The sequence below is a fragment of the Aspergillus tubingensis genome (genome assembly GCF_013340325.1).
Source record: "Aspergillus tubingensis WU-2223L DNA, scaffold_8, whole genome shotgun sequence".
Lineage (NCBI taxonomy): Eukaryota > Fungi > Ascomycota > Eurotiomycetes > Eurotiales > Aspergillaceae > Aspergillus > Aspergillus tubingensis.
In genome coordinates, this window is record NW_023336282.1 from 2,440,061 (window position 1) to 2,464,900 (window position 24,840).

The 24,840-nt window shown below is 49.9% G+C and overlaps 11 protein-coding genes across 11 annotated transcripts; 5 read left to right on the plus strand and 6 right to left on the minus strand.

Moving 5' to 3' along the window:
• Positions 1-14: 14 nt before the first annotated feature.
• On the minus strand, positions 15-1,232 carry AtWU_07176 (ketopantoate reductase family protein; the record flags this gene model as incomplete). Its single annotated transcript, XM_035502285.1, has 1 exon — positions 15-1,232. One exon carries the CDS (start codon positions 1,230-1,232, stop codon positions 15-17), a length of 1,218 nt encoding a protein of 405 aa, XP_035358178.1.
• Positions 1,233-1,664: 432 nt separating this feature from the next.
• AtWU_07177 (Sas10/Utp3/C1D family protein) lies at positions 1,665-2,436 on the plus strand (the record flags this gene model as incomplete). The annotated part of the gene is made up of 3 exons (XM_035502286.1): positions 1,665-1,845; positions 1,894-2,060; positions 2,110-2,436. The coding sequence occupies 3 exons, from the start codon at positions 1,665-1,667 to the stop codon at positions 2,434-2,436; spliced, it is 675 nt and encodes a 224-aa protein (XP_035358179.1).
• An 810-nt stretch (positions 2,437-3,246) lies between these two features.
• Positions 3,247-3,955, plus strand: AtWU_07178 (coiled-coil-helix-coiled-coil-helix domain-containing protein; the record flags this gene model as incomplete). The annotated part of the gene is made up of 3 exons (XM_035502287.1): positions 3,247-3,494; positions 3,575-3,839; positions 3,923-3,955. The coding sequence occupies 3 exons, from the start codon at positions 3,247-3,249 to the stop codon at positions 3,953-3,955; spliced, it is 546 nt and encodes a 181-aa protein (XP_035358180.1).
• Positions 3,956-4,361: 406 nt separating this feature from the next.
• On the minus strand, positions 4,362-5,980 carry AtWU_07179 (UBX domain protein; the record flags this gene model as incomplete). Its single annotated transcript, XM_035502288.1, has 5 exons — positions 4,362-4,400; positions 4,452-5,547; positions 5,594-5,712; positions 5,764-5,819; positions 5,902-5,980. 5 exons carry the CDS (start codon positions 5,978-5,980, stop codon positions 4,362-4,364), a joined length of 1,389 nt encoding a protein of 462 aa, XP_035358181.1.
• Positions 5,981-6,202: 222 nt separating this feature from the next.
• AtWU_07180 (cytochrome oxidase assembly protein SHY1) lies at positions 6,203-7,416 on the plus strand (the record flags this gene model as incomplete). Its single annotated transcript, XM_035502289.1, has 4 exons — positions 6,203-6,482; positions 6,550-7,074; positions 7,150-7,255; positions 7,317-7,416. The coding sequence occupies 4 exons, from the start codon at positions 6,203-6,205 to the stop codon at positions 7,414-7,416; spliced, it is 1,011 nt and encodes a 336-aa protein (XP_035358182.1).
• A 65-nt stretch (positions 7,417-7,481) lies between these two features.
• Positions 7,482-9,038, minus strand: AtWU_07181 (uncharacterized protein; the record flags this gene model as incomplete). The annotated part of the gene is made up of 4 exons (XM_035502290.1): positions 7,482-7,581; positions 7,631-8,185; positions 8,235-8,893; positions 8,946-9,038. The coding sequence occupies 4 exons, from the start codon at positions 9,036-9,038 to the stop codon at positions 7,482-7,484; spliced, it is 1,407 nt and encodes a 468-aa protein (XP_035358183.1).
• Positions 9,039-9,393: 355 nt separating this feature from the next.
• On the plus strand, positions 9,394-10,495 carry AtWU_07182 (uncharacterized protein; the record flags this gene model as incomplete). The annotated part of the gene is made up of 5 exons (XM_035502291.1): positions 9,394-9,781; positions 9,830-10,010; positions 10,066-10,164; positions 10,211-10,263; positions 10,314-10,495. 5 exons carry the CDS (start codon positions 9,394-9,396, stop codon positions 10,493-10,495), a joined length of 903 nt encoding a protein of 300 aa, XP_035358184.1.
• Positions 10,496-11,290: 795 nt separating this feature from the next.
• Positions 11,291-12,448, minus strand: AtWU_07183 (cytochrome c oxidase subunit VIa family protein; the record flags this gene model as incomplete). The annotated part of the gene is made up of 1 exon (XM_035502292.1): positions 11,291-12,448. One exon carries the CDS (start codon positions 12,446-12,448, stop codon positions 11,291-11,293), a length of 1,158 nt encoding a protein of 385 aa, XP_035358185.1.
• A 4,043-nt stretch (positions 12,449-16,491) lies between these two features.
• AtWU_07184 (RNA-binding protein) lies at positions 16,492-17,585 on the plus strand (the record flags this gene model as incomplete). The annotated part of the gene is made up of 3 exons (XM_035502293.1): positions 16,492-17,035; positions 17,099-17,327; positions 17,396-17,585. The coding sequence occupies 3 exons, from the start codon at positions 16,492-16,494 to the stop codon at positions 17,583-17,585; spliced, it is 963 nt and encodes a 320-aa protein (XP_035358186.1).
• Positions 17,586-18,127: 542 nt separating this feature from the next.
• On the minus strand, positions 18,128-19,103 carry racA (putative Rho GTPase Rac; the record flags this gene model as incomplete). Its single annotated transcript, XM_035502294.1, has 6 exons — positions 18,128-18,188; positions 18,244-18,476; positions 18,539-18,719; positions 18,795-18,853; positions 18,975-19,007; positions 19,071-19,103. The coding sequence occupies 6 exons, from the start codon at positions 19,101-19,103 to the stop codon at positions 18,128-18,130; spliced, it is 600 nt and encodes a 199-aa protein (XP_035358187.1).
• Positions 19,104-21,635: 2,532 nt separating this feature from the next.
• Positions 21,636-24,147, minus strand: AtWU_07186 (transcription factor domain-containing protein; the record flags this gene model as incomplete). The annotated part of the gene is made up of 7 exons (XM_035502295.1): positions 21,636-21,847; positions 21,898-22,407; positions 22,464-22,729; positions 22,775-23,212; positions 23,264-23,569; positions 23,637-23,743; positions 23,908-24,147. The coding sequence occupies 7 exons, from the start codon at positions 24,145-24,147 to the stop codon at positions 21,636-21,638; spliced, it is 2,079 nt and encodes a 692-aa protein (XP_035358188.1).
• Positions 24,148-24,840: the final 693 nt, after the last annotated feature.

Sequence of the window (24,840 nt, forward strand, 5' to 3'; positions counted from 1 at the left end):
CCATTCTATAAAGACTACAGAATGTCGATCGGGATGGCGCTGGCATCTCGTTGCTTCGACGTGTGCTGCTTGCTCAAAACCAGGTGCTTCATCATGTAGTTCACCACGCACTTGATACCGAGTTCTTCGCCTCTGCGCACGATGTAGCCGTTCAGATATTCGATCTCGGTCGTCTTGCCGGCGCGTACGTCCTGAAGCATCGAGCTGTGGTTCTTCGCTGTCTTGCTGGCAAGCTGAGTAACCATCCAGCGCAGTCGTTCTGGGGAAAATCGGCTTTCGATGCCTGGGATGCCCTGTAGTTCGGGAAGGGCGCAGATCACGCTCGAGATCTCATGGAGGAGCAATCGCGTCACGCGCGTGAAGCTGTAGTTGTAGAGCAGCTCGCCATTTTCGCAGTTCATCACAGCTGTCAACGGGTTGATGACGGCGTTCATCGCCAGCTTCTCGAGCTGGTAGAGCATAAGAGCGGACGGAGTCTCCGCGACAGCAACCAGTGGCGGGGTGAGAGTCATGGTCCGCAGGAGGTACTTGGTGCTTGCAGCCCAGTCATCCTCATTTTCGCTAATCGGAGTTGTCGAGTTCGAGGGCAGGGCCGGTCCGAGAATGGTCGTGCCGATGCCCGTATGGGCGACTTGGAATGGTTCCTTTCTGCGGGCCAGCCCGTGCGAGACAATGCCTTGCATGTAGTTCGGGCGTTTGCGGGGATCAGGGAAGACCTTTTCGTTGAGCTCATCGATGACGCCCATGCCGTTTTGAAGTAGTAGAACTGTGGAGTCGGGTGTCAGGCGATGCTTGACGGACTCCAAAGCCATAGCCGTCACCGGCGCCTTGACACTGACGACCAAGCATTCAATGCGCTCCTCATCTTGGACAGACCCGGTTAGGGAGCCTTCAACATCGCCCTCATCGGTCCGAGCCATGGCTTCCCCGGTCTGGCCGTTTTTATCCCAGTATGGGAATGCATGCCATGCTTTGCCATTCAGGACGTTGACATCGAAGCCCGTCTTGATATCGTCCAATCCATTCGAGTTGATTGCTAAGCACTTTTTTCTCCCCAGCCATGACTTGTACAGATTGGGGTTATGCAAGAGTAGAGTGACAGGCGGAGGTGACGGACGACTTGCGAGAGAGTGGGCAACAAATGTGCCTACATTCCCAAGGCCTAGGATATGTATGCGTCCAGATAGTCGGCGCTTCCCACTGTCTTTCGACGCTTCTTCGGCGTTCTGCATCCAGGTCGATACGAATCGACCATATGATTTGGGGTGCGAACTACGTCTTTTAACAAGACATAATTCGCAGACTGTCGTCCGCCGAAGCGGACTGCGCCCCAGTATGTACGACACTTTGACGGCTGGAGAGTAAATACAGAGAGTCCGAGTTCACGCGCCGTACAAACTGAGAGGTGATGGCAATATAATCACCGTCTCATTATAAGATGAAGCAAATGACAATTGCCCCAAGGACTCACAGTCCTAACAACGATATGCAAACCAACAGGAAGATATAGATCGAGAGTGAGTTCGGCATCGCATGAGGGAGAAGGCGGACAAATAGCTCTTCACCGCCTTGAAGACCGCCCGGAGATAAAAAATCGACATTATCCGCTTCTTTTCAATCCAACATCATCGATTCCTCCCCAGATAATCGTACACATAATCAAAATGGAGGCAGCAGATCTACTTCCGCTGCTCGAGCAGCTGGATGACAACATCGATGATCTTGAAGAGGCTCTGAAGCCCATTCTGGACAGCTCCGTGGTGGAGACGTCGAAGAAGCTTCCAGTGATGGATAAAGCGAAATTCCACGTCTTGGTGACTTACGCGCTGGAGTCTCTTATTTTCTGTACGTCACCATTGCAGCTGGAGCGAGCTTGATTGCTAATTTCTACAGCGTATCTGCGTCTTCACGGCGTCAATGCTAAGGAACACTCCGTGTTTAGAGAATTAACTAGAGTCAAGCAATATTTTGCGAAGATCACCGCGCTCGAAGCGGAGCCGGAAAAGCGTACTCTAACTCTTGACAAGCAGGCTGCCAGTCGCTTTATCAAGCATGGTCTTGTGAGTTACTCTTACACGGCACATTTAGGGGTCGAGGCTAATTGAGTAGGCTGGAAATGACAAAATCGACCTGGCGCGCAAGGAGCAGGAGGCAAAGGAGAGGGCACGCGCTCAGCTAAAGGCATCGATACTGGCTAAAAAAGCAGGTGCTACGTCTCAGCAGTCATCGCAGAATGCGACAAGCAACTCCGAGAGTGAATCCGAGTCCGAGGAGCTTGTGAAGCCCGCACCTAAGCCGTCGGGCAAGAGCTCTGATGATAAGAAGAAGCGCAAGGACAAGCAGAAGAGGAGGGTCAGCAAGGAAGAGCACAATGAGAACAAGAAGGAGCGGAGAAAGAAGAAGGATGATTTGCGCAAGACGAAGAAGTTGAAATGAGGAGGTAGCGATTTATGTCGATCTGCCGGCTGGACCGGTTGAGGGGCTGTCTGTTACTGGGATTGCAGCACTTCAATAACGAGTGACGCGCAACCATCTCAGCAACAGATATTGTCTACAGGCTTGCTGCCACGAAACTACTAAAAGTACACATGGAATGATGATACCCACCGCATAGAGGACAGCCTCAATGAATCTGTTGAAAGACGAGTACAGTGAGGAACCGGGTGCATGCTATGGTCACAGTAGACCTGGTGTAGGAACGGACAAAGTCTTCCATGGACTACTATACGATTCGAGTCATTTAGTCAAAGCAGTGGCAAGTGACTGACAGCGAGAGAATGTTCATGCTCAGCCCTGTGGATCATGGCGATGCAGTGAGTCACTGCCGGAGTTAAGCAGAACATGTGCGGATAACTTCAGATCCACTGGTCTGTAAGACTCGAACGTCGTCTCCACTAAGTAGTGAATATCACATCCACTAGCAATAAAACAATCCAAAAAGACAATAATAATATATCCCTCAATTTCCATTCTAAATCCATCCATCCTCGGCATTAAAGCAACGATCAACCGTAAGCGCCGGGACCGGCAGCTGACCTAACGTCCGAAGCACCCAATCAGGAACGGGAGAATAACCAGGGCGATCGGAGTTTTCGAACTTTCTCCGCCCGACTTTCGAGCTTCTTCTTTTCCGACTATAAAACAACTCTCTCCACCCGCTTCCCAACACTGTAACTCACATACAACATCCACACCTACACCTCTCCCTTAACCACCCTCCTCACAACCACAAAAACAACACACAAAATGCCTCGTCAACGCCGTGGTGCCGCCCCTACTCCCGCGCGCAGCGCTCCCACCCGCCCTACCGCTGCTCCCGCCAGACCTGCTGCCGCCCCTTCTTACGGCCAGCAACAGCCTCACTCCACTGCTGCTCACCCCCAGCAGCACCACGCTCCCCCTCCGGCTGCTGCCCCCGCTGCCACTCCCGCCGCTGCTCCCGTTCAGCAAAGCCAGGGCCCCGGTCTCTTCGGCCAGATGGCCTCGACTGCTGCGTACGTTGCCACACATACATCCCATACCCTCAAACACCACCCACCTAGGAACCAAAAAGCTAACCCATGTATAAAAACAGTGGTGTCGCCGTCGGCTCCTCCATCGGCCACGCCATCGGCGGAATGTTCTTCGGCGGTGGTGGCGGCTCCAGTGCCCCCGCTGAGGCTCCCCAGCAGGCTGCGCCGGCTCCCGCTCAGGCCATGGACAACGGTCTCTGGGCTGGAAACGCTACCAACAGCTCTTGGGAGGCGCCGGCTTGTGCCACGGATGCGCAGAACTTCCGCAAGTGCATGGATGAGAACAAGGGTGATTTGACGATCTGTGGATGGTACTTGGATCAGCTGGTAAGATCTATTCCTTTTTGCCCTTGTGGAGGGTGGTATGGTGGGTGATTGTGGACATATGCTAATGGGTATTGTGTTTATAGAAGGCTTGCCAGGCTGCTGCTAAGCCGTACTAGAGTGGGTTTTTGGTGATTGATGAATGATTTATGGATGGGCATATATGCATAGTGGTGGATTAGCCCGTTATTTCTCTCTTATTTTACTTTATTATCTATTACCCCCTTGTATAACATATACCACTTTGGAAGTTATTACCCTTATTTTATTGGGTCAGCTATGTCTGTGATGGGCATGCATGAACAGGAACTGAAAATATAGATAAAAAAGGATCATTCCACTCTTCATGTGTTTGTTTCATTCGTTTGGTTATGGTACTTAGATTTGTAGATGATAAATGATAATATATAGGCTTATATCATTCTCATAGAGGTACATACATGCTTCGCTGCAAGCAAAGGAAGTAGTAGGAGTTTGATACATACATAGCAGGAACTCCAGTACATTGCACTAGAACATGGCTCACTATCGTCTGTCTCCATCATTTCGAGGCTGAAAGTTCAACTATACACAACCGTTAGCATATGAACACCCATCTTTAACATCAGTACTCACCTGATTCCCATTATAAAACTGCCGATCATCCCCCTCATTCTGCGCATCCCTCAACGTCCGAATAATTGGTCCTCTGGAGGCGTTCACCCGTCTGCGTCCCGCATCATGCGGCCCCGACGAAGCCGTGCTAGCAGCCGGCGTAGTTTCATTACCCGACGACTGCGTCGTTCCATACCCAAAGAACGATCCCACAAGTCCCGTCGCAGTACCAACCGCAGACGACACCAGTCCGTAGGCAGACGACACAGCTCGGACCGGCAAGCTCGCGCCCGCACCGGAATATGCCTCCGTGTAGGACTGGATCGGAACCATGACCAGGTTGGCGGAGCTGCCGAGTCCCAGCTCGGCTAGGGTTTGCTCCTCGTCGGCGATGGTGAGGGTGCGATTCGGGAGAGGCGTCAGGATGTGTTTGAGGTTGTAGGGGCTGCGCTCTTCCATCTGACCGTCAAGCCAGGGACGAACGTCGTTGCGGATAGTCTGGGTGGGAGTGAAGCTGGAGCGCACGGAGCTGCCGTCGAAGAGACGCACTTGGAGACGGTATTGCTTCGGAGGGGAGGGTGGGCGCCGTTCAGCGGGTTGGGTGGCGGGCTCTTTGGGCGTGACGGAGGATGGCTTCTCTTTGGGGGTGGGCTTAGATTTGGGCTTGCTCTCTTGTGTGACTGGTCGGGGAGTGGGCTTAGATGCTGGCTCTTGCTTCTGTTGTTGGAGTTTCTTGGTTGGGGACGGACGTTGTTGCTCGGCTCGCGCATCATCGACTCGTCTCTTTCCTTCACGAATAGCTGCATCGCGGGGTTGCTCTGGCTCAGTTGTGGAGGGCTGGGGTGCAGGCTGAGACGGAGCTGGTGTGGGAGCTGGCTCTGCAGCAGGCGCTGGTGCCGGTACAGGCGCAGAAGACACAGGTTCCGGCGCAGGAGGAGACACAGTCGCAGGAGCATCAGAATCCACAGGCGCAGAGGGAACCTCACCACCACCAGCATCTGCACTCCCTACATCCTGCTGCACCGGTGCGCGACTCTCATCCAGCTTCACAAGTAGGCGATCGCGAAAGTCCTCCTTGGAAATATCCGGCACGAGGTAATCGCACATCATACCATTCCTGCGACGGTCAACAACTTCCCTAACCCAAGTAGTGGAGCACATACTTTATCACGACGACGGTAGGAAACTTGACGATGGGACAAAAAGAGGCCAGAAAGCCCGCTTCCTGACTACCTTTGGTGAAGCGCAAGAGGACAGCTCTCGATTGGAGTAGTTGCGATAACTGCGCAGCGTTAGCAGACGCAGGAACATCTGTATACAATGTGTTGAATACCTCCTCATCAAACGTAAAGTAGCTCTCCTCCCATTCTGTGCTCGTCTGCTCGTCATCTAAGTAGCCGTGTCAGTACTGCGGAGTATCGCCGAGCTCCAGCATCCCTCCATTCAATGCCTGTAGAAAGGAAGAACAAACCTCTAACGAAGCAAACGACAGCCTTGCTCTCAGCGACCGCCGCAGCGATACCCTCCTGTAAGCTCCCAGTATAGAACATCTTGCGTCTTGCTTCCCGAGTATGTGAAATAGACAAGTGACAATGAAGCTAGTGGTTACGGAGCTACCGACTGACACCCGCAATCGATAAGCCGACAATCCGCATCGGCGGAAAAGACCCCGTCCCGACCCGCTCTCTTTTAATCTTCCACTGGCACTTTCAATCCCCAACTGCATCCAACTCAATCAATCACACCAGAAACCACACACAACAGCGCGCAAAATGCGCTCCCTCCTCTCCGTCCTCTCCAGGACGGGCACAAGGACCACCCCCCTACGCCCCGCATCCTCAATTCTGCGCACCGCCCTCAACAGAACAGGAACAGCAGCAGGACCGGACTCCCTCTGCACGCGCTGCCTCCGCCGAACCAACAACACCACCCAGCTTCGCTTCTACAACAACAACCAATTCAACGACGACCAGCGCTGGCTCTCCGTCGTCGACGCCCCCTCGCAAGTTGTCCGCACAGGCCGGAAACATGGTCCGGGACTGATTCTTCTCGGTGCGCCATACCCATCCCACCGACCACAACCACAAACTAAAACTAAACTAACATACATACAATGCAGCACTCATCCCCATAATCTCCTTCGCCCTCGGAACATGGCAAATCCAACGTCTAGAGTGGAAAACCAACCTAATTGCCAAATTCGAAGACCGACTAATCAAGCCCCCACTGCCTCTACCCCCGCGGATCGACCCGTCCGCGATCTCCGAGTTCGATTACCGTCGGGTCGTCGCGACGGGCACACTCCGACATGATCAGGAGATGTTGGTGGGTCCGCGCATGCGAGAGGGCCAGGATGGGTTCTTTGTGGTGACGCCGCTGGAGCGCGAGGGTGGGAGTACGGTGTTGGTGAATCGGGGGTGGATTAGTCGGAAGATGAAGGACAAGAGGGATAGGTTGAGGCAAGGGGAGGGGAGGGCGTTGCCGGAGGGGGAGGTCGTGGTGGAGGGGTTGTTGAGGGAGCCGTGGAAGAAGAATATGTTTACGCCGGATAATGTGCCTGCTGAGGGGAAGTTTTATTTCCCTGATATTGAACAGATGGCGGAGTTGACGGGGAGTCAGCCTGTTTGGATTGAGGAGACTATGGGTATGTTGTTCTTCCTTCTTTTATTTCATTGGTTTGGGTATTGGATGATGAAGCTAATCTATGATTGTGGATCAGTCCCCGATATGGTCGAGGCGATGGATCGCGAGGCCAAGGGTATCCCTATTGGCCGTGCTGCTGAAGTCAACCTCAAGAACAACCACAGCCAGTATATCTTTACGTGGTATGTTGCATTCCCCCTTTCCTCCCCGGACGCGGTATAGAACCCTGGCTGACGACCGCAGGTACGGCTTGTCGCTGGCAACATCCATCATGCTGTGGATGATTATCCGCAAGCGTCCCAACGAGGCTACTCGGCGTGTGCGCCATAACCGCAACTGGTAGTGGCTCGTGTCCCCGCATGCTGGACGGCGTTTGGACTTGTATCTATAGGAATGTATATTGTATCATCATGGTGGCATTGCCAATCTCATATCTTGCAACAGCTCCTTGGGCAGATGCTTTTGCGCCAGCGAGAAGATCGTGGTGGACTGGTTAACATGCCGTTGCCTATTGAATTAGTATCCGTGTAGAAGAACAGCAGAGTGACTGAACTTACCGCCGCATCAAGGTTGCCACATCGCTCTCGTCGATGGTCTTGCGCCCCGCGTGCTTGGAATACGCAGCCAGATCCTCACTTGCCTGCTCGAAGTACCACGATGAAGCCTGCTCAATCGCAGCCAGTGTCTCCTTGCTGATCTTGGCTTTTGACCCGTTCCGCGCCCGCGCAAACCGGGTGGCCAGCTTCTTCACGACTCCGACGGGAAGGTTGGGCACGGGAATGCCATGTCGGGAGAGCTTCTTCTGTTTCGCGCCGGAGACGTAGCGGTCCTCGTCCCGCAACCCTCCTCCGGCAATACCTGGACTTTGGCTCTCACTCAGTGCCACCGGAGCGGGCGGCGGCGATTGCAGTTCCATGCCAAAGTCGCCAGCAGCGATGGACACACTGTCTGCATCATCAGACCCTGCTCCAGTGTCCATTGGCATGTCCATCGAGAGCTCAAACCCTTCGTCGTCATGGATGGGCTCATCCTGGTCCAATTCTGCGCCAGGAGCAGGCGGCGACGGGAAATTGAACTCGAAGTTGAACCGTCCAAGATCTTCCGTTTCACCTCTGTATGTTCGTTAGCAGACAGATCGCCCCAGCTGTGCATAGAACTCACCCTCCATCAAAGTCCCCTTGCGTAAGAATCGTATCTTCACCTCCATAATCACCATGTACAATCCCCGTATCATCCCCATCTTCACTCTCACTCTCTAACCCAGTCGCCGCCCCAATCTCACTCATCCGCGGGCCACCCACACTCATCATCGATAATCTATTTCGATCACGTTCACTCGTGGCCCGTCGAGGATACTCCACCGTTATATCTTCCTCCTCAAACGCCAAGGACAGCCGGGGTGGGTGCATCTCCGGCTCCTCATCTACCTCCTCCACCTCATCGAGCGGCAGCGACAAACGAGGGCGCTCAATTTCGGGCTCATTATCTAATTCCTCGATTTCATCTCTCTCCGGTTCTGGCTCTGGCGAAGACTCTACTTGCTCCTGCGGCGAAGATTGTATAGGCTGGGTGGTCGGGGCAAGGGCTTTCCCCAGGTTCCGGAGGATATCGAATGTCGTCTCGCGCTGGATCCGCCCGCTTCGTCTACGATCGCGTCCGGGCGTATTCGCGGCGCGTCGCTGCAGCGCCTGCACTCGATACGGCGTGGATGGCGCGCCGGCGCCCCTGTTTCGCGGGGTGTATCGGTTCGCGGAGGGGGTGGTGGATGCGAATCGGCTGGGAGTGAGGGGGTATTTCGTGTGAGCGGGGAGACGTTGCAACTGGCTCTGGTTAGTAGGTACAAGATGATTTAATACAAAGAAAGCAGCTTACCCCTGTGAGTGTGGTGTCTCCTACTGGAGTCAATGCTTCCGAGCCATCAGACACTCGGGGTGACCGGCGACGCGGCTTGGGTGTGGTCGCCATTGGCTAGCGGGGATGCGAACTTATCGCATCAAATAAATTATAGTGTAGCGATTATCGACGCTCAGTAATAATGCCAGCTGTTCATCATAATAGAAGCCAAAATCGGCGATAGATGAAGAGGGGTTGTATGGCTATAGTGATAACTGGAGCGCGTCTCGGAGAAGAGCAGCAGCGGACAGAAGGGAAGGCGGTCAACGAATCCCAGTTAGACCCACTGATTGGTGCTGCTTCTTATCGATAAGGAGAGAAAAAGTTGCACGGCCAGCGACATCATACGCTTGTCACAGCTAATCCTGTGCCATTGAAAAATACGACTCGGTTGTACCTCTAGCATTCTGTCCAGCGATCGCAAATCATGTCTGACGGAACTCCCAAGCCGTCCGCCCTCGCCGCCAAGGTGGACAAGAAGCGCAAGCGCCAGGCCGAAGACTCCAAGCCGAACGACGCAAAGCCGACTGGCAGCACCAGCGAAGGCCCGAACAAGAAGCACAAGGGCGGCAAGAACTTCAATGACCGGAAAGGCAAGGGCAAGGGCAAGGGCAAGAAGGACGACAAGGGCAAGTCGGGTGAGAAGCCCGCTAAGAAGGAGCCTGCCGATACCAAGGTGACGGAGACAAAGGGCGGCATCGATGAAGCGATTGGAAAGATGGACGGCCGGCTGTTGGCCGATCACTTCCTGCAGAAGGCCAAACGCCATAACAAGGAGCTGAGTGCGGTTGAACTTAATGATCTGTCTGTGCCGGGTAAGTGATTGTCTCTGATATTGCAGATTGGAGTACTAATGGGAATAGATTCCGCCTTCCTGGATACGTCGTCGTTCGAACAGACCCGATCTCTGGAGCAGCTTCCTGCGTTCCTGAAGGCGTTCAGCCCGAATAAGGGGGCTGACCTTGCGAAGGCATCGGAGGAGAAGGGTACCCCGCACACTCTGGTTATTTCTGGCGCTGCGCTCAGAGCTGCCGACGTTGTTCGGTAAGTCATGGAGACTGATAGTGAGAAATGATATGCGGTGCTAACATTTCTGAAGTGCTCTCCGTTCGTTCCAGACTAAAGAGGCTATTGTCGGAAAGTTGTTCGCCAAGCACATCAAGCTGGAGGAGGCTAAGCAGTTCCTGGAGCGCGCACGGTACGTATTATTTGTATGATTCATGACCATCACTAATGATTTATAGCACGGGCATTGGAGCTGGCACCCCTGCTCGTATCTCGGACCTTGTTGAAGCAGGTATGTTGCAGCCGAACTATGAATATCTTAAGCAGGTCTAATCATTACAGGCTCCCTGAAACTGGGTGAACTCGAGCGCATCGTCATCGACGGATCTTACGTGGATCAGAAGCAACGAGGCATCTTCGACATGAAGGAAACGCACCTCCCGTTATTGCAGCTTCTCACACGGCCAGAGTTCCGCGAGCGGTACGGCGCAGCAGAGAAGAAGGTTAAGATCTTGGTCTTTTAGGGGTGGAGTAATATAATATGGCGTTACAAACGGGCTGGCATCGTTTCTTTGCTCATGTATAAACCTGGGAGTTGTTCATAGAAGACAAAAGTGAGATTACCGATGATAATTGATGCAAAAGACTTTGAGACTTAACGGCCTTCGAAATTAAAACAAAGGAATATAATAAGCTGGAGTCCCGGGGGTTTTTAGAGGAGAATAATCAATAAAAAAAATGACGAAAGATGGTGAGGGTACTTTATATAGATCAAAGACAGCAGCTAAGCCATAGAAAGAAGGACTACATGTAGGGCTGTTATTACCGTGCTCCAAATGGTATTATACTTCAGCAAAGAACTCGTATCCATTATCAACAGAGAGAAGTAGAGCTTTATCGAAATCAAGTCTCGCAGGCACTCCGCTACATTGAATTCATGCTGCAGACAGACTTGCTCGTTGGCATTTGTCTTTCTCTAGAGCCCCAGCCTCTCAGTATCAGGTAGATCATATTCTATTATTACTACTATTAACAATCTCAACAATCTCCTATGCAGGACATTAACCGTTACCATTATTATGAGCTCCCCTTATATTGGTCTTCATCCCCGTTCTCCATTTCATTGTCTTCATATTCATATGATTACTATCAAGAACAGGGGTGAATCCTTCTGAATAAGTTTATTACTATTCATTAGCTTTCTTATGACAGTGGTATACAATTTTGCTGCAACATAACTATTCCTAACACATATATCATACATTATATGAGCATATTGGGAAACTAATATGGTCATCTCACCTCCAGCACCAGTAGGACTACTCGATATACACTTCACGTTCACCAAATCTCAGTTTCCCGAGTATATCCCCGATATTTGGGCCTTCATATGTATAGTTGTAAGGCCGGATCGGAAAGTCACCCCTAGGAAATCCCACCATCCCTTTGTCGAGGGTGAACGAGTTTAATCTGGGCATATGGTCTTTCATGAGCCGAAGTAAGGCCTCCCAGCGCTCTAAACCATTGCTCCAACAGTTGAAGAAGCCCACTGAGACCAGGTACTGGCCTTTGACTCTCAACAATCTGAGAACGTTCTCTGAATGGACTGCAGCAGAATGAAGCTCTAGATGTTTGAGTCGAGGGAAGGGACCGGCCTTGCTGAGAGGCAACAGGACATTCCCATCCTGTCTAGAACGTCCGAAAGCTTGGTAAATGAGGCGCTCCAGACACGGCGCCTTTTTAAGGATCTGACAGACAGCAGATTCCACAGAGGCATAACAGGCTCCGCCGTAGACGTCAACGATTGTCAAGGTGTGAAGGTTTGTCCAGCTGCGAATCATGTTGTGAGGCTCTATAATTGGAGGGAGGAATGGGTCTGTACCCCAGCGACTGCGACATGTACCTTCTGCCGGGAGGACGAAGGTAAGCTTCTCCGGATTAATGTCAGCTTCGGCAATCATTTTGAGCAAGATGTTGATATATTCGCTCTCGGCCTGTAACTGGACTAATGATACGTCTAGGCAGATCTCAAAGCTGCGACAGTTTGTGAGAGAGTACTTGAGGTCGTTGATTAGGGTATGGATCTCTGGTAATTCCGAGCAAAGTTCCTCGAAATGGCTGTCGGCGTTGAAATATTTCAGAAAGCAGCTATAACGCCATGGATAGGCGACTTGCATGGTTCGTGGGACTTGGCAGAGGTCAGGGTTCGAGGCAATTGTATGGACATACTGAATGTTCTTGCGAGATAAATTCGTATTAAGCCTCGGCAGATGCGGCAGCATGAGTTTGTAAACGAGGGGGAATATTTTCCTCTCCACCTCTTTGGAGATCAGCCGAAGGGTTAGCCATTCTTTTTTCGTAAGATAGGTGACCACTTCCCACCAGAGCTCGGGCAGAAGCTTTTCGGCCGGGGCCTCTCCTTTTGCGTAAACAAAAGGGCCAGAATGCTCTCGTGCTGGCTGGAAACAGAAATCCATGATTTAGTGTCACAAATGGCACGGTATCTTGGTGGAGAGGGATTGAGTTGTATGTATGCCGACGCTGGTGCAGATGTAGCAGTAATGATAGTAGAAAAACACTAGAGCAGGCAATTTGTTGTATTTATGCTCTGAAGGAAAGTTGTCGAAGAGGTTGTTGAGGATGCTGTGGCGTGCAGGTGAAACCTTCTGGCCGGAAAATCACCTGGTCTTGTTACAGTGAATGATGCATCAGCCACTGCTAGAGCTTAAATGCAGACAATTCTTTCTGGGATTATGTCAAACGGGAAAACCCGGTCATCTCTTTGCGAGAACACATGCATACCCTCAAGCACTCCAGCCTGTTAGGGCTTTGTTGCTATAACCAGCCGTGGACATGAATGTACTTGAAGCAAACTAACGTCTGTTCAATGTCTTTCATTTTAGTTTTAACATTGACAGAGTATTTGAAGGCCTTTAATGCAAGGAGTAGTTCAACATGCCAGCGAAGATTGACCTGCCAGGTTCGACGAAGACAGTCCCGGCTTCACCTTATCCTAAATACAAACAGAACAAGGAAGTACAGCACAAGAAGACATCCATCTACTCCTTTTCAGCTTTGAGGAAAGCAGAATGATAGAAAGCGGCGGTGTAAAACAAAGTTTAAGACACAGAAACGTTAGAATCGGCAGAGTTAAGATAGTTATTAGAGGCAAGATGCCATGATTGGAGATACAGACACCAAACGAACTCATGATCTCCATTGCAAGTGATCTTATTAATTGTTGAGACAATTCCAACCGAGTCGTCCGCATCCCACACAAACTGTTCCATACTGACTATTTGGAGTATAAGATCATCATATTAGTGAATTCGTAGGAAGCTTTTCTTAGCTGGACATACCCTTAGACTATCCCAACAGTAACCACCAGTACTGATGCCCTGATCGCGGCATCCTTTCGACCTGCTTGTCTGAGGACGGAATCGAGCATGGCTAGATTGTTAGTTTATACCAGTTATAGATGTGGTATGACACTTACTCATATCTGCATGAAGTGATGGAGATCCGCATCTATTAGAGAGGTAAAAGACGGTGAAAAGATCAGCTAGCTTCTCGCGGACCTCGTGCACCATGCGTAGGCGTATAATGTAATGGCTAATCATGTCGGTATTACGAGCAATAGCAAACTCGGTGTCGCTAATACATCAGTAAGTGTGTTTTTCCTGATTCTGCTCGCCTCTTATCTTCATAACACATTGAAATATGGCCAATGATAGCCACTCTATGCTAATACACGCAGTACTTGCAACTGCTACCATGCGGCAGACAACGCGCATACATATCACGTCTAAATCATGACCATTTTGCCATTCAAAGGACCTCAAAGGGCAGAGACCGCCTGAAGTTCAAAGATGAAGAAGAAGGTCGATTGGAGTACAGCACTGGAATTTGTTAGCTTTCCAGTTTAGAAGTTCTCAACGCCCGAGGTCTTCGAGCTCTCTATGTCGAGATATTGTAATGTCTAGCCTTGTTATAATAGGGTCAACGGGCTCTTTCCTGACGAAGTCAAAAGCGTCATTATAGCGAATCTTATGCCACACAGCAGTAGCAAGGACGAATTCGACTTAAATCCCCTCGATATTGGTGTTTGTGGCATCCCGGCCATTCATCACCAGCTCATACGGTGGATTAAGACCTCGCATGCTCAGGTCGTGGTTGGTGATTCTCAATCCTGTTGACTGCTATTGTATATATTGGTTGGCCACCCACCTCAGGAAGACAGCGAAGCAATATGGTCAAATAATCATTCCGTGTACAGTAAAGGCAAGGCAATCCCTCCATATGGTCTTTAAGTCTAGAAGCCATTCAGGCAGTGCAGATCTTACCCAATGGGATGTATCATGACAGCGTCATACCTATATACCCCCTCCGGAACGACCACACTGGCATCTTCTAGGGCGTCACATATCTATAATCTTAGTTGATATCAATATCTATCAATAACATAACAGTATGTTAACACAGGACCCCAGTACAGTACCACGCAGATACACTAAATCTTATAATATAGAGAACTTATCTTTGAGCGCTCTAGTTAGACCTGAGTGGGCCCCTCAAAATATGTAGACCACGTGAGAAAGCATATGGTGATTGTTTGGAAAATGGTCATGTTCACGGGCCATCAGTTCAGTCGGGCTCAAGTAGTCGCAGGAGGTCTGCAACTATACAGGCACAGATAGCAGAATATGATATATACTATGATACCACCTGAAGAGGTGCTTGTTCGCGGACTAGGGACAGATATAGTCTCTATGTAAGCATGTCGCCATCTTGATATAATGGAACGATGTGCCACGCTATCCTCCAAATATATACCAAGGGCATATCTCTCTGTCATGCATTGTATTCAAAGGCACATATATCAGTCCTTAAGTTTGCAGAACTTGGGCCCAGCAACATCGAGGTATGATTCACCATCATGATAAGAACCCGAGTCGAAGCATGCTCCAAAACCGTATATGCCTGGCTGATAATACTTAAGATATGAAGCCATATCTGTATTGATAATAGCCTCTATGTCGTATATCTGCAACGAATAGGAATTCGGTCCCCAAGCCATCGTATATGGTGTCTGTACCATCGTGCCATAAGCAGAACGAGGTACATAGAATAGCCTAACGCCACGAAGCCTGCACCCCTTGATACGAGATGTTTTGGGCAATAGTTGTCCACTTCTTCTTTTTTCTTGGGCCAATTCTGGTGCATTCTGTATTTGTTCCGCGTCTTGGTAGGCATTTGCTTAATGGCCTATATGTGGTACATCCGCACGAGTACACCATAGTCTGGTAGAAGCACCTTCATCGGGTAAGACAACATTTAGTGGTAGATCTTAGATTCACTTACATATTTGAGAGGGTATAACTTGTCAAAGGTTCAATTGTGCTGCTTATTTGACTATGGTATACTCGGTTCCACAAGGCAATGTGCTATGGATTGTATGCCTTTAGGCAATGCAGTTACGTGCTGGTGAGATGCGCTCCCATCACTCTGTGTCTTTATTCACCCATCATGGATTATATGGTCCATGTAGACGAAGAGACAAACCCACAATGTGGGATGTGCTTCAAGCAGATCTGCAGCAAGTTGTGCTGTACATGACAAATTGCCCCGGGAATAAGATACTCGTAGCATTCACGAAAATTTCGTGTCGATTTCCATTGCATGTTTGTAGTATTGCTTGGATAGATCTATCAAGAGAGATAATCAAGTTAGAAGGGTTCGACTGGTATTTTTCTCAACTGCCGGAGAGGTATTGTTAGAATCGCATTTTTTCCATTACTATTGCATATTGAGTAGTTCGGTGGAATTGTAGTTGTTGCATCACTCTGGAGGATCTATCATTCATGGATACTATGTAGGGTTAGTGGTTTTATCACGGTTTCAAGGTAGTATCCCCATATCGGGTATTGTTTGTAGATGAAGTATGAGATTAGCTTATCCTAGGCTAATTTATAGTAAGTACATAGTAGATAACTACTAGTAATAAGGCCCAGTAAGTCAGTCTGTTTCTTTCGACTTAAGTAGTATATAGATGTAGTAAGAAGGAAAGAAACTGAGGGCAGAGAAGCCGAATACTACTTATATACCCTCCAGTCCAGTGAATCAACCAGCAAAACAAACATGAATAGGAAAGAACCAACCAATGAATAAACAAACCCAGAATCTATCAAATGAATAGAACAATGAATACACCTATCAACCTTATCAACATCAATAAGCCCCACCACCACCACCAACAAGTGAATAACAATCACCTTCAATACCCATACCATCCCCTCTCTGCCTTAGGCACCAACAACCTCCCCTACTACTCAGGCACCAAACCCAAACCATCCCATCCCGTCCCGTCCAGGACACCCCACTCACCGCTCCGCACCTCCGCCCGGCAAAAAAAGGAAATTTCCAATGCCGCCGATCAATCTACTATTCTTGCGATCTCTTTCCTACACACTTCTTCACTACTTATATATATATTTTCCTTAATTCAATATTATAATTCACAATGGGCGCAAGTGACAAGAAGCGCAAGCTCGCCGAGGAGGCCACCTCCCCTGAAGTGAAGAAGGCTAAGCGCGAAGATAAGAAGGAGAAGAAGGAAAAGAAGGAGAAGAAGAAGGAGCGCAAGGTGGAGGAGGAGGTTGTTGAGGAGGTTCCTGTTGTTGAGAAGGAGGAGGAGAAGAAGGAGAAGAAGAAGGACAAGAAGGACAAGAAGGAGAAAAAGGAGAAGAAGGAAAAGAAGGACAAGAAGGAGAAGAAGGAGAAGAAGTCTGAGCCCGAGCCCGAAGCCATGGACGTCGACGAGACACCCGCCGAGAAAGAGCCCGAGGCTGAGGCTGAGCCCGAGGTGACCAAGGAAGAGAAGAAGGAAAAGAAGAAGGACAAGAAGGACAAGAAGGAGAAGAAGGACAAGAAGGACAAGAAATCCAAGAAGGAAAAGAAGCAGGAAGAAACGAATACCGAGGCGCAGCCCACCAACGGAGAGACCGAAGAAGCTGCTGAGCAGGAAGGTCAGAATAAGAAGAATGCGCGGTTTATCTGCTTCGTCGGTATGCATACCACTTTAGCTCTCGCAGTCACACACGGAAAAAGACTAACATCAATTCCTATAGGAAACCTCCCCTACTCCGCCGACAAAGAGTCCCTGACCAAGCACTTCGAGAAGATCACGCCCGTTTCCGTCCGCGTAGCCACCCAAGTCGACAAGCCGACCAAGTGCCGCGGTTTCGGCTTCATCGAGTTCGACAACTACGATCGCATGAAGACCTGTCTCAAGCTGTACCATCACTCCATGTTCAACGATGGAAAGTACCCGCCGCGACGGATCAATGTTGAGTTGACGTGAGTATTACCATACCCATCATACCCACTATTATTGTCTGCAGTCAACTGACATCTATAATATGTAGTGCCGGCGGCGGCGGCAACTCCAAGGACCGGAAAGAGAAGATCGAAGCCAAGAACAAGAAGCTTTTCGAGGAGAGACAGCGCAACGCCAAGGAAATCCAGAAGGAGAAGCAGCGGTTAGAGAAGGTGGAGGAGACGGGTGTGGATGACTATGCTCATATTCATCCTAGTCGGAGGCCCCGGATGGCTTAGACTGCTGCTATTGTTGTTTGAACACATTGGATTGATTAAAAAGTATCTTGTGATTTGGCTTGTTTGCTTAAGAGATATCCTCTTCCGTTTCTCTTCCTGTTTCTGATGTGCATATTTTGGATGATGATGGTGAAGAAGTCAGGCACGGAATATAACATAGATCTGGATGATTACCCTACAAGGCGAAGATTTCATGTAGTAGCCAGGGACCAACTGTGGAAGTAAGATCAGATCTGCAATCCCAGAAACCCGTAAGTCACGTTCATTGAGTGGTATTGTATGGCATGTTACATCTTTATACTGCATTAAAGGGAGGCGAGGAGGGGGACAATGTGTGTGTGAGAGAGAGGCAAGGTTATCCTGAACCCGAAGAAAATAGAGAACAACATCAGGATCATGGCACCAAAATGGACGAGGAACGGGGCACACAAGGCAAAAAAGAGAAGAAGATCATCAAGATGGGGCCGGCACAGGCCCCGTAACCCAGACGCCGTATTAGTTGTTTATATTATTGGGAAGTCGAACATGTCCTTGGGGACAATCTACAGAATCACGCATTTCTTGTTCTTCGGTTTGGCCGCAGGCCGGGGATTGAGGACAGCGCTATGCGAATGTTAGTTCCTCCGTTCCAGTAGCAAATAGCTTCGGTCGAACATACCGAATCGCCTCGTCGAATACACTCTTCAGGTTGCGCTGCGTCAGGGCCGAACATTCGAGGTACTTGTGTGCCCGGATTTCCTTGGCCACAGCCAGAGCTTGTTCGTAGGAGACGGGCTCCATCTTTCGCTGTCGGAGAGCATCTATGGTACCACGGTCGTCTCGCAGGTCGAGCTTGGTGCCGACCAGGATGATGGGGACGTTGGGGGCATGGTGTTCAATCTCCGGGAACCACTATATCCGTCAGGGTCAGTAAGCGGGCCTCCGATCGGTAGGGAAGGTGAAGGAGGAAGCACCTTGGCTTTAACGTTGTCGAAGGACGGCGGGCTAACGATGGAGAAGCAGATCAGGAAGACGTCGGTTTGCGGGTAGGACAATGGGCGAAGACGGTCGTAATCTTCCTGTCCAGCAGTATCCCAGAGTCCCAAGCTAATCGGTCGGCCATCTACCATAACACTAGCGGTGTAGTTGTCAAATCTGGGGGGCATCCGGTCAACACACGAGGTTCGCAGACAGACGAGGAGTATTCAGGGACCAAAGGGGGGTACGGACACGGTAGGGATATATTCGCCGGGGAAAGCGTTGGTCGTGTACGAAATCAGGAGACATGTCTATTGATCGATTAGCAACAGCGATAACGAAATCGACCGATGTAGGAATCGAGAGGGGGCAGGGAGGAGGAGGAGGAGGAGGGGAGAGAAGGTCGAGCTGGTTGAAAGGGGAGCGACGTACTTTTCCTACCGCACCATCACCCGTCACCACACACTGTACACCAGCGCACCGTTAGCCGCAGTCTGACAGACGGACACGCAGGTGAATGATGCTGACCTTGAGGGATTGAGTAGCTGGACCAGTAGCCATGGTCACGTCGAATTGGGGGGAGGGATGGGAGAATAGCCCTCGATAATATATAGGTACAGTAGTAGCGACAAGGTCGAGGGGGACGAGGAGGGGACTGAATTTATCGCAGGGGAGCTTAAAGCGACGGGGGTGGTGGTTATGATCGAGTGTTTACTGAATAGTGGCTTGACGGGCGGAGAGACAAGAGGGACAACTCGAAAGCGGGTATCTGCGAAAGGGCAAGGCTAATGGTTGAACCGGTCAGGAGAATTCGCAACCCAGGCGGAGATAGACACGGATGAATATCGACACGAATGATAACCTCGAACTGTGCTGACGGAGCAGGAGGGAGTCAAGAACGACAAAAAAGTATAAAGAGAAAATAAAGAGATAAAGAAAATAAAATGGGTAGACTGCACGCAGCACTGAATCAATCACACAGACAGACAAGAGGAAAAGACAATGGAAGGTGGATTTGGGGGGAGGGGGAGAGAGAGGGAGAGAGAAGTTAAGGGAGGAGAGGAAGAAGGTGAGTTTAGTTGGTTTAGTTTTAGTTAGTCTAGTGGAGTGGATAAGGGAAAAGAGTAGGGAAGGGAGAGAGAGAAGAAGAGGAGGAAGAAAAGACAGACAAGACAGACAGACAGAGAGTAGCAAGATTAAGAGGGAGAGGGGGGCAAGAGTTGAATGGAAATGGATCAATCAGTTCCAGTTCGGCTTTTGGTGGAGAATAATCTCTTTGGTTGGGGGATGGATGGATGAAGGGAACAAGAACAAGAAGAAGAGCAACAACGACAATAATGATGGTAGTTACTGACTGACTGGATAGCTCACCTTGCTGAAAAAGATAGCCACTGGACAGGTATCACGGACCGGCACCAATCATGGGATTGAAGCCAAAGAAAGGGAAAAGTGGATGGGGTCAAGTCTGTCTTGGTCGGTCTCCCTTAGTTAGTGTTGCTGCTGCTGCTGCTTAACTTACAATCTTTAGTTAGTTAGTTAGTCCTGACTGACTACTAGTAACTTAGTACTTAGTAGTAGAGAAGATGGAGAGAGAGCAACTGATGGCTGGGAGAACATCTTTGACCTGCCACCAATCAACTCCATCTCAACCAATCCCTGATTTCTATTCCACTAGTAACTAACTAGATATACTAATTATAATCATCACCAACCATTTATCTCGATCTCCCCCCCTCCATCCCAGCGAGGAAATCAGAGATAGATCTCCCAGGGAAGGCAAAGAGAGAGGGTTGGGTGATCGACCGCTGGGAGCCAAGGGACGGCGCTTGCAGACCTGCTGGTTCAGGGGGAAAGAACCAACTATAGTAGATAACTCACTACTTTACTTACCAACCGCGCATTTCATGACTCTGGATCCGGATCCAATCGTCTACTGTTTATGTTTAACTCCCTAACCCACGGACCATTATCCCCATCCCATCTCATCCCATCCCATCGCATCACCTTCTCTATCCCAACTAGTTAAACGTCTGACCGCCACCATCACCACCACCACCACCAACCAACCAACCGACCAACCCAAGCACAGACAGTAACTAACTAACTAAAGTACGGAGTACAGTAAGTAGTAAAGAATTTCTAATATTAGAAAAATCACCCCAGCCAGCCTAGATACACTACATACAGATGCATCCTACCTACCTACTTAGTACTTACAGTAGGATGAAGCGCCCTTGTTCCCGGTCACCTTTCCGATCGAATAGCAGTCCGTCCTGAAGGTCGCGCCTAATCTAGGCGGCATCTGCAATGCAAGCCTTGGGGGTTTTCATCTCCCGATTTGTCGCGTGGCATGAGGGTTTTATTTATTTTTAAACCCCTGATTGTTATTTTTCCCTGGAAGGAAGTACTACTACTGTATAGTACTTTGGGATTTGGTCTCGTGATGATGGTTATGGTGACACCGATAAGTAGTGCTTATACTACTGTAAGTACTACCCTGGATCGGGTCGGGCCTATCCCGACAGTAGTACTAACTAAACTATCTATCTACTTGTCAACTACCATCATTGTTACATAGTGCCGATCTTGCAAAAGTCAAATTTTGTGTTCCGATGTAATAGAAGTTATAGTTATGGTAGTATAGCTCTGCAATGATGCTTTTCTTCACTGTAGTCCACTTTCGTCTCTTATCGGCCTGTCAATATCGTATGAAAAACTTGGAAGATAAGAAGGCTACTACTTATGATGGGAGTGTCCCCCAAGTTGTGACCTGTCTAATAGTACTCACTGGGTGACACAAAAACTACTACAGTAGTACTCCGATCCGTCATCTCTAATAGATACCATCCCGTCTAGCTAATTTCAACGCTATCAATTCTCAATGGTATCTAGTGGGAACGTCATAAGCATGAACATATGTACAGAACAGCGTACAAGGTATCCACAGGAATCTATATGCCCCTCCTCGTTTTTCTTCTCCTCATCGTCCATCCTATCCCCATTTTTGGTTTTGGTTTATGGAGTACACTGCTGTCAATTCGCATGAAACAGAAACTCCCACCGACGCCTGAGATGCAATGCCGCGAACTGGTCCTACATGACCGGGGGCGCAACAAACGTGTCCGGAATCCCATCAAACACCCAGTTGAGCGAATCGAACACCTCCGAGAATCCGGCCTCACTGATGAAGGCCCCTTGATCGAAGTTCGGGGGGTAAATCAACCCTGGGTCCGCCAGCGCTTCTTCCTGCTGCTGCCGGGTCATGGGACCGGCCGTCGCGGGAAGACTAGGGTTCGCCATGGTAGCTATTCCATGTTAGTGGATACGATCCTCATCGTGACTTTGATGGACATACCTTGCGGATCCTCAATGCTCTTCATTGGGCGGAATCGCTGCCGCCAACGCCAGACAGTATCATAGACATGACTCATGCTCATCCGGCAGCGCACTTTCAGCTGCAGAGCATCCTCTCCCGCCGGGCCCTCGGGGGTGCCCGCATTCCACATCTGTGCCAGAATGTCTGCCAATCGCACCGGACGGTCGTGGTCCATGACACTAATTCTCCTGATGGCCGAGATGGCTCCATTAAACAATAACTTCCCATGTTCAAAATCGATGTGGCGTCGGAAGTCACTCTTCAGCAGCTTCATGAGGGCAAAGGCGGCGGAAACAATCATCTGCAGAATGTAGTTGGTGGCGTGCCCGATAAGCTCGCCAGGTAAGGTTTCCAGATCGAGCACACGGCCGAGGAACGATGTGGTAGCGATGAACAACTTCGTCAGATCATCACTTCGTGCGCTAGAGCCTAGGAATACAAAGTATCGTAAATGCAGCTCAGCTGCTCGTAGATGGATCATATTAATGTCTATAGAGGGGGTTAGTATCTGCCATACCATATCAATACATCCGGACAACACTTACTAGAAATGTCGCGGCCAAATTCAACCTCCATGTCCCGAAGCTCATTCTCCAGAAGCTGCACAATCAGCAATTTCTCTGAGCTAATGAACTCCACCGGGTCAGGCTTGCTGCTGTATAGTGCTTTGGTTACACGGTCGCAGAACTTCTCAATGCGCAGTCGAGTCTTCAGGTCTTCAGAAGGCTGGTAGTCTGCATCTCGAAGCGATGCGGGCTCGAGTGCCCAGTCGTAGATGGTTGATGGAGGTTGTCCGTAGCCGGTGGCGACGCTATTACAGTTAGCAGACACGAGTAATAAGGGTAAGTGGACTTACTTCTGAGCCACAATGTTACAAATGACCCATGTCTGCAGACGATCCTTGACGGCCTCGCCTTGAACCTCCATCCGGAAAGTGGTGAACTCCTCCGCCTGGACCGGACGGTGCAATCCAAGCTGCATGGAAATCTGCATCATCAAACCGCTAAGCATGAAGGTAGCATCAGTCCTCTGACTGGTAGTAGGCAATGGCCAGGTGCAGAGAAGACAAAGAGCCTTGACCACACGGTAGTCTTGGGGAACTCCGGTAATGGTAGACCAAAGCAGTCTGCTGAAAGGCCCCGAGAGTGCGCTCAGGAGGCCCGGCTCCGAGGGCGCTCGTCGGCTAGCGACGCAGATGATAGACCAGGCCTGCAAAGGACAGCGGCGCAGATACTCATCCGGAGGCTTCTGCGGATTCAACAGGGGAAGGAACGGGTGATAGTACTTGAAGAACCTGGATGTCTGTAAGCTACAGTAGCATAAATAGGTAGAGCAAGTATATTACTGTTCAAAGAGACGGGCAACCCTTGTCCTGGATAGTGAGACATCTTCCAGCCTCCATGGATTATCATCTTGGGAAAGGATAGACCCATCTCTGTGCATGGTCAAAGGGGTAGCCATAGGCTGAGGCTCCAATGGTGCCGACAGCGGCCGCGCTCTGCTCGCAACTGCCGCATCAGGAGGACAGAATACATCCTCGGAACACTGGGAGAGCTCGTCGCTGCCATTGGCTTCTACAGACTGCGACTGGTCACCAGTAGCAAGCCGCCGCCGGAGCTCTGCGATCTCCCGTTCCATCTCAGCATTACGCCTGCAGATATGACTGGTCAGGAACAATGAGGTCCAATAGGGAGAGGGGATCAAAGGTGAGAAGCTACCTCCGTTTCGAGATGCGTTTAAAAGTGGGCTCGACTTTGCATTCTATCTGAAGCCGGCGGCAGCGCGAACAAGCGTCCGCAGGAGTCTGCACAATGTCGCATCGAAGCTGTGAAAATCGACAAGGTCCATGTTCAGCCAGCCGTATAGATGAGATAAGATGGGGCGAGTGGAGGTAGGAAGCTAAGCATCGATAGTGATATGCATAGATCCTCTCATCCGAGACACATGGGAGAAAGTATGCCGACAGGCCGGAGATCGAGATTAGCTTACCTTTTGCTGTTTACACTCGTTACAGGCCTTTCTACAGCCACCCCTCCGCTTGCCCGTGATGGCGGGGATCTTCTCCATGCCGCAAGAGTCTAAATTTTTGGAGGCGAAGTCGAAGCCAGTCACCGGCCGGGGCAGCCTCGGGGTGCTCCGAAGGTCGCTAGAGGAGGCCGGGGGAGTTATCAGATTGGCATGCGTCGCCAACCCAGTCGGTGCGAGGACACCCCGGAACTCCAGATCCATCAGTATAAATCAAGAAACATCCGACGGTCTTAGGAACCGCGGGACCCGTTAACACATGCAAAATGATGAGCGCAATCAGATAGGAACCAGCGTGCAGGTGCCGGAAATCGGCAGAAAACTTTGGGTGGGTTTTGGTGGGTGACGGAGGAAATCTCTCGCGAATCTCGGCGGTTGATGGCAGCTGAGTCAGCTGGGTGGCTGCCTGGTTTTGAAGTCACCAAATAAATACTTAGTAACTATAAAGATAGTAACTAGATGACGGAACGAGTTAGCATCTTTCAATCCAGCAATTTAGTTTTGATCAATGTAAGCTTATTGAAGTACCCATGGTACATTCCATGATCCACTCTGGATACGCAAATTATACAAAGTATCATCTAGAACAGATCATTGGTATCTGACATTCCAGACATATGACGTAGGTGCATATTGATTCTGCATAAAAATATCAAAAGTCATCTGATTTCAATAAATCTAATACTGAGATAAATAATTATTCGTCAGAATTATGATGGCAATAATGATGTAACTAACTAAGTGACATGATTATCAATCAAGGAAGTAGTAACTAGGGAGTAGATCAATGCAGTAAGTAGTAGCCTACGGTAAGGAACACAACGCAATCAGGTACCAGTGACTAACTACTCAGCCACACACACCACCTCAGCCTCCCCCACGGCAGCCTTACCCGGA